At 32.6% G+C, this 11,425-nt stretch overlaps 1 protein-coding gene across 2 annotated transcripts in view; it reads left to right on the top strand.

Moving 5' to 3' along the window:
* The first annotated feature begins 1,622 nt into the window (after window positions 1-1,622).
* The window catches only part of golga1 (golgin A1), a 50,190-nt gene continuing 40,387 nt past the window's right edge, over window positions 1,623-11,425 (top strand). For both annotated transcript variants that reach the window (XM_056463391.1, XM_056463390.1), the window contains exons 1-2: window positions 1,623-1,792; window positions 7,010-7,293. In XM_056463391.1, the coding sequence (XP_056319366.1) occupies window positions 7,168-7,293 (126 nt within the window). In that variant the 5' untranslated portion in view covers window positions 1,623-1,792; window positions 7,010-7,167. The remainder of the gene's footprint in view (window positions 1,793-7,009; window positions 7,294-11,425) is intronic.

Below are 11,425 nucleotides of genomic sequence, written 5' to 3'. Positions count from 1 at the left end.
ACTGGATGGCAACATTAATGCTGAAAATTTTGGAGCACAATATACGAGAGCAGTCTGGATCAGTGGCGATTTGGGTGGTGGTGGGGACGGTTCGGGAGCGTGTGATAAGGGGGCCCCGCATCAACAACTACCCACCAACCCTCACCACCCCGCCGCTCTTCAGAGTGCAATGTGATAGCTCAACCCAACACTGGCTGCAGAGGAAGATGATACAGGTTCTTGACTGGCCTGTCTGCAGTCCCGACCTGTCTTTACACAACAGAGAATGTGTGGTGCATTTTGTGCAAAATGTGACAATGAAGACCCGGTAATGGTGCCCACCATAAGACTTGTTTGCAAGAAGAATGGGGCAAAATTACACCTGAAACACTTCATTACGTCTTCAGTCCTTAAAAGTCTTTAAAGTATTGTAAAAAGGAATGCCATCATTACAAATTGGTAAATGCTTTACTATTATAACTTTTTTTATGAGGAACACATTAAATGTTTGTTGCATTTTCTGCAATGTAAATATGTAATACAAGTAGGAAAAGTAAATTTAGTATCACTACTTACTTTTTTATTTGCATTTCCATGACTGTCCCAAATGTATCTGATTTGGGCTTGTAACTACAAAAATGATATCATCAAGAAGTCCTGATCACATGCGATGTTACTTACCTTATTAACATAAGCAAGTATATGTTTCAGCTTATTGTTTTAAGTTATACAAGATACAGCTTAATGTTTTGTCATATTAATGCAATGTAAGGTAAAATGACTTAGAAAACTAAATAGGTATTCTAGAATTCAAATTACTGTAAATACAACCAAGCATTTTTAGAGATTATTATTTTATTATTTATTTACTTTATTTATTTTGTTATTATGGTATTTTAAAAGCTTTTGGAAGCATTTGTACATTTATTGTTCCATGTGTCGTGCATTATTTTCTAGTCGAGGTTTGCTTGTTGGCTGTTAGGCTTTTGGATAATTTTATATAATGCAAGAATCTCACTACATATAAAATGTTATTTCCAGACATTTTTTAATTAAAAGTGAATCTGTATTATTTACCATTTACATAATGTATGTAATATATTTTATATATGAACAGTAGATGCAAAAACCTCTAAAAACCATCGGATATTTTCTTAATTTGCATTTTTCTCTGACCCCTGTGTGTAGGCTCATTAATTGTACTTTTATAGTGACGAATAGGTTATTTACATTGCCTTTAAAGTGAAATAACTGAACATAAACATAGGAGGCTAACAAAAATTGTCATTTTAGGAAAGCATTTCAGATGGCATTTAAAGGTTTTTGCATCTGAACTCTTCATATGCCATTACATAAAGCCCAGTACAATAACATTAATTTTATAATCATACTGGAACTACTTTTGTAAAGGTATTAGACAAACAAAAAATAAATCAGTATAATCATGTCACAGTGTGTAAATACATTACACGTTTTTCATAATATTACGCTTCCAATTTATTTAGAAATGTGTTACTATGGTATGAACCTGATTATGACAGCTTTCATGATGGCCATGAAATCACGCGAACCCGTAGACACGCCTCCCAACCGTGGCCGTCCAATCAGCACAGGGCACAATCGCCAAGTTGTTCCTGGAACGTCATCAGGAATCTGGTGACTGAAGATTACGTGGTGAAGTTAGTTAGCCAGTTGCTAACCCCGACAGAAACATCACCACAGATGGAACGCCTGGAATTATAAACATCTGCGTTAAACGTCAGTTTCCATTACGATGAACCTCACTTCCGTAAGGGTTTATGGAGTTTTTACGGTACGTTCACCCCTGTCTGGTTTGTAGATTAGGTAAAGGAGAATAACGAGAGCTAACGTTAGCTAGCTCTGTTTACAGCTGATCTGTTTCTGCTTTGTTGTGCGTTTTTAAATGGACAGTTTTATGGATGATGATGATGATGATGCCATTCACTGTCAGCCTGGAATGGATTAATAGTTTTGACTTAAACTCACGTTACAGTTAAAACCTGATACTGATGATGAGCTATCTGCAAATAAAGCATGTCAAGCAGTGTAAACATTGAGGCTTTTTTTTTCTTAGTATATTGTATATTATTGTAATGCATCGGAATTTAAGGTTTTGAGTACAAATTTGTGTTTACATTACTATTTTGTCAGTGTCTTTCTTAAAAACAACGGATCTGCCTCCGAGTTACTGTTTAGTGTACACTAGTCAGTCTCACTAACAATATGAAAATAAGGAATCGCTCATTATACATTTACTAGATATATCTGCTGTTATTATGTATATCTGTATATGTATATAGCAAGCTATTTTATTGAGGTTAATTAGTTTTATTTTATTCGCGCATTCTGACTTTCTCCTTTATAATATAATGTCAGAAAATTATTCATTGCAAATTCTAAATAGGGAAGTCCTGTTAGCAGCCAATGATTAGAGCAGAAATGCCCAAACATAGAGGTAAAGTTGGTTTTATATTCGCACAATCGTTCATTTAGAAGTCTCTATGTTGTTTACTAAGTTACTTTGAATATTCGACTGGAATTAGCATGCAAGTATGACTTCAAAACAACATTAACGCTATCTAATTGACTGTGAACAATGTTGTACTTTGATAGTCACTGGCTGCTTATAAGATTTCCTTATTTAGAATTTGCAAAGAATACTTTTCTGAAATTATGTTATTAAGGAGAATGTCTTAATGTACGAATATAAAACCAACTTTACCTCTATTGCCCAAACCCGGGCCCGTGGGCCAAAGTTGGCCCATGGTAACCTTTGATTTGGCCCACCATACCATCTGAGAAGAGAGGGAGAGTGCCTTTAATACACTTCATCATTTCTATTTTATCATAACCTTTCGTTTGTAAGTTTTATTTTTTTTAAGCAACAAAAAAAAAGGAAAAATAAATTATATGTTTCAATTAACTGCTGAAAATGAATGCAAATAAAAGAAAATAATGAAAAATGTAACATACTAATGCTCAATGGATGGACCACAATTCAGGAGTGAGCAAGTCAAGGCAAAGGCAGGTGGAGCTTGACTAGTGTATTCAGCATTATAATTTATTTTGAAGTAAATGAGGAGAATATACTATGGCAAATTATTGTAATATTTTAATATTTATAACAGTTTGATATATTTTATATTGTAACAGTTTATATTAACAGGTAACGAGTATATTTACCTTCATCCCACTGCACTTAATCAAATTTGGTTTTTGGCCCTTCATTAGAAAACGTTTTGGACAGCCCTGGATTAGAGACTACTAAAATTCAGCATTGCTCACAGACAATTAAATAGTGCTAATTTTGTTTTGATGTCATACTTGCAATGCAGTTTCAGAGCGAATATTCAAAGTAGCATAGTTGTCACTGTTCAAAAATGAATGTGCGAACCAAATTTTCCTCAATAACTATGTATTCATTAAATCACTAGATTAAGTTAATTCCTTGACTAATGTAATCCTTATTAGACAGATGATGGTATCTTTTTTTGCAATACGCACTGAAGCTTTTATCATGATATACTGTATTTATTACACTTTTGGCATAAACTGCAACAAAAAAACAAAAATGCCTCTGGAGTTTTGTGTATTGATTTATTGTATGTAAAAGTTCAGAGTAAAGAGATGTTTTAAAAAATGTAATTGCAAATTAATTTTAAATACAACACGCAGCACTTTACAGTCAGGTCTCATTAGTAAACATTAGTTAATGCATTAAATAACATCAAGAGTAAGAAAAAGGTACATTGCATATTAATAGTTAGTGTGTTTTTTTTTTAGTTAAAAAACTACAACTGAACTGTATTAGTTTTTAACTCTGTTAAATTAAACATTTATAGCTTTTGATTTAAATGAGTTCGTAAACATTAACTAAGAAATTAACATAACGTTAGGTTACTACATGGGATGCTGTACCACAGAGCCAGTCATAAGTAACTTATTTTTTTACGTTTTGATTTATAGATGGCTTTTTAACTAAGCTTTCCATTGAGGTAAACTTTGTTAGTGTAGGACAATGTTTGGTTGATGTACAACTATTTGAAAATCTGGAATCTGAGAGTAAAAAAAAAATCAAAATGCTGACAAAATCAACTTTTAAATTGTCTAAATGAACTGTGCCTAACAAATGTACATTACTGATCAAAAATGAGTTTTAAAGTATTTATAGTTGGAATTTTACAAAATATGAATGGATTGCAATCTAAAGATTTTTTTACACCTGTAATTTGACCCATACAATAGACCCAGTGCAACATAAGAGACATATTTTTTATTGTCAGTTTAGCCTCATTAAAAAATGTTAACAAACAATAAGCCTATACTGGATCAAAATGAAAAATCTTGTGCACGATATTTTCAACATTGTGATATTTTTTTATTCTGTGATAAATATTGCGATATGAATACAATTTCACTAGATTTGTTGAATAACTTTTTGGAAAGAATTTACAACTTTAGATTTATTGGGATGATTCTGTAGGGAGTGCATGTTCAAAAAAATATAAGAAACAATCTATAAGCATAGATCAATACAATAAAGAAAAAGATACAAATGAAAGAAACAGCGTTTTATTGTTTTTAGAGGAGTTGAACTGTATTCAGGTATACCGTAATTGAATAATCACGTGTAAAATAATACTGCATAGTCTTTGTTTTATAAACCATTCAAGAAAATGTATCATTATTAATTTGTCAAAGTTCCAAACAGTACAGTTTCTTATGCCTGAATGCTTTTAAAACCTGCCTTAAAAAACACTTGCAAAATGATAAATTATAATCCAGACATATATACAGCAACATTTGCGATGGGATTATTGCGACCAATCACATTGCAATATCAATACTGAAACGATGTATTGTGCAGCCCTATCTTGTGCACACTCTAGGCATCATTTATATGAAAATGTTTATGTTTGATTACAGGCTATTTATAAGAAATACTAAAAAAATTATAAAGTGTTTAAAAGTAAAATCAAAATTATTAATAAATTTAATAATAAATTTGGAAATAATTCATAATTTTATATTGATTTAGATTTCGTAGGACAACTAATCTGCATAAATCAAACACATAGCGTTTTCTGGAGAGTCTAAGGGGTCGATTACACCGAACGCACTTCTTGCATTGAGATGCGCCGTTTTTGAATGATTTACTAACAACCGTGAGTGTTTTGCGCGTTGCTTATGCACCCTGTGTGCCTCGCGTTTTAACCCCTTGCTGCGCCTTGCATTTTTGCCTTTGCACGCTGTTCGCTTGCGCTTTTTCCGCTCGGAGTTGACTTTCTTTCAAGAGAAAAAATGTGCGTTCGGTGTAATCGGCCCCTAACTGTATTCAGCTAATTAATTAATCAAAAGCAAATAAGTAACACTGCATAGTAGGGATGCTGCGATCAGGATTTTTGTAGCCGATACCAAATACCGATTCCTTGTCATGGTGATCGGCCGATTGAAGTGGATTTTTCTCTTTAAAGTGTGAAATTAACCTATATAATCAAATTGTATGTGTTTAATCTGATTGTAGACTTATATACCATTAGAAGAATCAAGGTATTATGTAGAGTTAGAAAGGAGATATAGCCTGAGTGAACAACTAAGGTGTCACAAGAAATGCATGAGAATAGAGCAACATCTGTTAAAACAGTAAAGTCTAGATGGACAAGATATATAGTGAACAGGGTTAGTCTAGATGGACAAGATATATAGTGAACAGGGTTTGGTTAGATCGACAAGATATATAGTAAACAGGTTTGGTTTGAGGGTTGAAACTAGTTTGAATCTCGTGTGACAAATGTAGAACAATGTGAAAAACAGCTGGAAAAGAGGATATAAGCAGACCAGAACATCAGTGAGGCAGAGTTTTCAGGCAGAGATGCTGCTGGGGGTCTCCTGAAAAATCTCCTTTGTTGTCGACAATAAAGAATTCTTCTGAAATCAAAACTATCAGACGTGGCTGTTCATTGAAGAAAGAAAAGACCACCACACGATATAGAGTACAGATTCTGATGCTTTATAATGCATGAATCACATTTCCCTCTAGGTATGATACTTGAGTGGATATCTCTCAATACCTAAAAGAATAAATGAAGGATGCTGCATACAATCCCATAAACGCATCTCAAAACCATTTAGGTGTGAACATGTCGTGGTCAGACGTAGCTTTAAAGAAAATAATAGATAGCAAAAAATGGTAAGAAAAATGACTAACAATGCAACCTGGAAACATTGCAAATGATGCAGGATTCAACATGTTTCAGTTTAGAAAAAACATTTTGGAGCACATATTTGATGCATAAGAAGTTAAAATGTAAACCTATAAATCCATTACTTCTTTACTAAAAGGAATATGGCCTATAAACTACTGTTTATTGCAATAAGTAATGTGAACTTGCAATATTGTCAAAAACACAGAACTTTCAGTTCTTCTACGTATAAAGGCCTAAATACATGCAAATATTCATTCAAATATTTTGCATATCTCCAACTAACACAAACACTTGTGATCGGTTCATGATCGGGCCACGATTGGCCACATCAGCGAGTACCGGTTGAGTCATTAAATGTGATTATCGGCCAATACCGATCTCCGGCCAATTGATTGTAGCATCTCTACTGCATAGTCTTTATTGTAGAATTGTACAGAAATATTTAAAATCACATAAAAAAAAATCACATAAAAGCTACTCTAAAAAAGTAAGTTTTAAGTGATGATTTAAAACACTCAGAGATTCTGCTTTCTTAAAATCAGAGGGTGGAGAATTTATTTTTATTATTTACACATCTTATTGTTAGTTATTAAATCGTTAAGCATTTGGTGTCGTTATGAACACCACTGCAAATACTAAATACTGTAAATAATCTGATTTATTTCCTTAAAATCATACTAAAAGTGAAATAACTAATTATTGATTTTTGAAGTGCCCATGCATGTTCATTTTCATAATATCTTGTATTATTAAAACTGAATACAGGCACCTGTGTAATACTAATGTTGTGATCATCTTCGTAGAGTAAAGGCAGCTGAGATTAACACCAGGATGAGATCTGCATGTGCTGTGGCGGATATAACCAGTTACGCATTACGAGGACCCTAAAAAGTGTCTCCTTGACATTCAGAGAGGCATTTAAAACCGTGCATAGACTTGGACTACATCTACACCTACAGAGATGTTTGCGAAGTTGAAGAAGAAGCTGGCGGAGGAGGCCGCCACTGCCCCTCGATCAGGACGCATCCCTCGCTCCATGAGTAAAGAGTCCATCACTTCTGTGGGCGCAGATTCTGGAGACGACTTTGTGAGTAAAGTGCTTATTTTTGGGGTTTTTTTATGCAGTGATAAATCTTTGTGCTAGTTAGACCGAGTTAATTGCTCTGCCTGTTTTAAAATGAAAGTGTAATGCTCTGTCAAAACAAATATGCAAAATAACAGTTTTCTGTATTTTGTAATCCATGTATTTTATTTATTTTTTATTTATGCTTTTAAATTGCATTATGGGACCCTTAACTTTTGATTGTGGAAATTTAGAAAAAGTGACTGATATTTAGGGCTGGGCGATATTGCAAAAATAAAATCACGATATCGTTTGGTATCGATAATTATTTAATATTTTTTAACAATCCATTTAGATATATTAGGATTTTTAAAACCACCTTATTTAAATTTACCAACATTACTAAGGCAAATAGTTTTAAAAGTCAAAAATAAAAATATTTAAATGAAATATCTAATCTCTTTATAGTAAAATAAACATAAGTGTTAAAGAGACTCTTAAACTTGATGAATAAAATGTTACACAGTGTGTGCAATGGCTAAGTGCAAATGCTGAACAATCAAAGCAAACTTTAAGGTGCGAATAATAATGATACAGTAAACCTCAAACTCTGTCAACAACACAAATTATGAAAATCAAATCTGAGCTTTCAAGTAAACGAACTAACCATCATTATTCAAATACATACTGCAGCATTACAAATTGTGAAATTGGATAACTTATTACCCCTATGCTAAAAACTCTTTCAGATGAGGAGCTAGTGACTGGGATGCACAAGAAAAAAAAACAAAAAGCCACTCTGGTGACATCCTTGCATTCTTTTTATTTACAAGCCCTTCAATGCTCCTCAAGCGCGAGTGTGTGGTTTCCCTCACCATTTTCCAATGCGCTCGCGCTCCCCTGCTCTCTTTCTGGAACTAGGCAACCATCAACCGTTTTTTCGGAGGTTGACAAACCACTGCAGCTCTGATACAAGTGGAGAAAAGTAAAAAGCACTGCATGGTTTGGATGCGCTGTGTTTGTCTGAGGTAATTGGTCTGCCGTTATTACTGAAATTTGTATTTTCCATACAAAGTGTGAAGCAAATTGGTTAGTTCTACTTGCATGAATCGCTGTGCGCTCGCTGCATTCAGAAAAGTTGAGATGAATGTACGCATGTCACGTGTGCGCTGCTCGCGAACCATGACTGCGTCGCTCCCATTTGCTTGTCGTGCAAGTTGCGCGCCTCCATTGGAAATGACAAACTTACACCGTAAGCTTATTGTCACTGCTTCCAAGGTGCACGTTCAGCAGCCACATTTAATTAAAATTATAGCCTTCATACCGAAACTTAATACCAAACTTTTTTTATTTCATCGATATTGACAATTTTGTTTAGACAAATATTATGTTTAGAAATGTTTTGAATTTTTTTTCTCTCCATTAAACAGAAATAAGGGAAAAAAATAAACAGCGGGCTAATGATTCTGACTTCAACTGTATATTTGTAGTCATATATATATATATATATATATATATATATATATATATATATATATATATATATATATATATATATATATATATATATATATATATATATATATATATATAAATATATATATATATACATATATATATATATAAATATATATATATATACATATATACATATATACATATATATATATATATATATATATATATATATATATATATATACATATATACATATATACATATATACATATATACATATATACATATACATATATATTAGATGTGTGTGTGAAAAATATACATATATTTTTTTATTAATTAATTTATTTATTTAGTGTTAATTGTCCACATAACGTACATTGCAGCTGTTTGCAATTAGCTAATCGCAATTTTACAGGATTTAGTGTTGATAATCAATATTACAGTTTTAAGGAAAATGAAAATTTGGAACCGTAATTCTAACCATATGAAAATTTACAGTGATTTACCTTGAAACCAATTATCATGACAAAATTATTTCAAAGGCTTTTTGGTTTCAATAAAGACGAAAAGCAAGGCCGGAATCACAGAAGTCTGTCGTAAAAAAAGCTTTTATTTATTGTGGAAAGTCTGAATCTGAAGCAAAATTCTAGATGAATGAATAAAATAGCTCATTGTACACGTAATCAAACTGCTATGACTAATGTCTGTGAATATCAAATTCCAAAAAGTGACTGTGTTTCTCTTGACAAACATGTATAATTGTGACAAAAACATAATTCTATTGTGCAGTTCAATGTACTTCTCAGTTACTAAGTTATTTACTCATAGTAAGTTAAACTCATTATAAAATACTTTTAAATTGAATAAAGCTTTTAAGTTCTTAAAACCTATTTACCATTGAAATAGAGACAATTTCTTACATACAATCTAACTGTCTGACTAAACGGATAATTAAATAAAAATTGAATATGAAAAAGACAAAAAGATACTTCTGAAAGTCAAAATAAAAAATACACTGCTTTATTTTCTATCACAAAACACAGGCATGGCCCTATTACAACCCCCTTATACTACTGTTTCAAACTATTGTCATATCTTCTACAGTATTCATAGAGAAAGTTGTTTGATTACACAATGACTGTATTTGCACAGCAGTGACATGACTGTATGGCTAGATTATTATTATTTTAACAAGCTTAACGGCAAAACATTGAAATCTAGAAGGAGCTAAATATTATCACATGCTTTGACAAACCAGTGTAACCTGACACTCTTGTCCTCTAGCAATTAATGGTGAGCACACTCAGGGTTAGGTTCAGGTTGTCTTTCGCTCTAAATAATTCAAACCGATGCCTTGGTGGAGAATAAGAGTATCAGTAACACGTCTAAATCAAAGCCAACCTTTTAGGTGTTTTTATAGGTGTGTTTTAATAAAAGCTTAAATTCTTGGCATCTTTATTTATAATATAAGCATTATTACAAACATATTAACAGGTTATGTGTACTGTATGTATTTGTGAATTAGTAATTTTACATATTTTCACTTCTAAAAGATGTTTGATATGCCTGTAATTTCTGCATTATTAGTGTTTTGTGTCTTTCTGATTTCTTGGTGTTGGCTCATTTCCACATTTCCTCGGTTGCAAATAAAAATGTCATCATTTCCTCACCCACATGTTGTTCCAAAGCCAAAACACTTTCTTTTGAACACAAAAGAAGATTTTATAATAAGAGATTTCTGTCCTTTTATTAAAGCAATCAGTTTGACTCGGGTCTTTAGGCTCTATTTTAACGATCTAGGCGCAAAGTCTAAAGAGCAGGGCACAAATGCATTAGGGGCGTGTCCGAATCCACTTTTGCTAGTTTAAAGAAGGAAAAATACGCTCTGCTCTGCAGTGCATGGTCTAACAAGGTTGAGCTTATTCTCTTAATGAGTTATGGGTGTGTTTTGAGAATAAACCACAGTCTCATCTCTCATTCCCTTTAAGAGTCAGTTGCGTCGTGCCATGGCACATTTGCTAATTACATGGCGGACTTTGTAAATGGACAAACTAAACGCTTCACTAGTAAGAAAAAAGTTAAACGGACCATCTGCAGTGCGAGGAAAAAGAATAAGCCTCTTTCAGTTGGCCTTTACTTTCACTTTTTCTCTCTTTCATGGATAAGGAAACGGTGTTGTACACATGCTGTGCCACGTATGGTCTAAAACCCGACAGGAGGACAAATCTAAGTTTGTTTTTAATAAAACATATATAAATATGAATATAATAAACAATACTACTACTAATAATAATATTATATAGAAGCAAGTTGTCATGAATAAACTGAAAGAGCCCCCCGAGATGAAGAAGGCATGCAGACAGTGGTTTTAATATTTATGTAGAAAATAATAATTTTGTAACATTTTAATCCTTTAATTCTTTTTCATTTGTAAAGACATTTGCGTATTGCTGTACATCCTACATGTTGTAAGCAATGTGTAAGCGAGGCGCACAACTAACGCACTAAAACACACATTGCCTAAAACAAACAATCACACATATAAAAAAGGGAAAATATATAGCTTGCACTTTTGAAAACAAATGTAATTATTATTATTCTATTTTTCAAATTAGAAAATAAGCAGTATCTGTTCTAAATAAACTTATTTGCATATCCTGTAAATAATATTTGAAACAGTGCATTACTTGAATCT

The sequence above is a fragment of the Danio aesculapii genome, chromosome 8, assembly GCF_903798145.1.
Source record: "Danio aesculapii chromosome 8, fDanAes4.1, whole genome shotgun sequence".
NCBI classification, from domain to species: Eukaryota; Metazoa; Chordata; class Actinopteri; order Cypriniformes; family Danionidae; genus Danio; species Danio aesculapii.
Note: the sequence above shows the minus strand (reverse complement) of the source record. Positions and strands in the feature narration are given on the sequence as shown.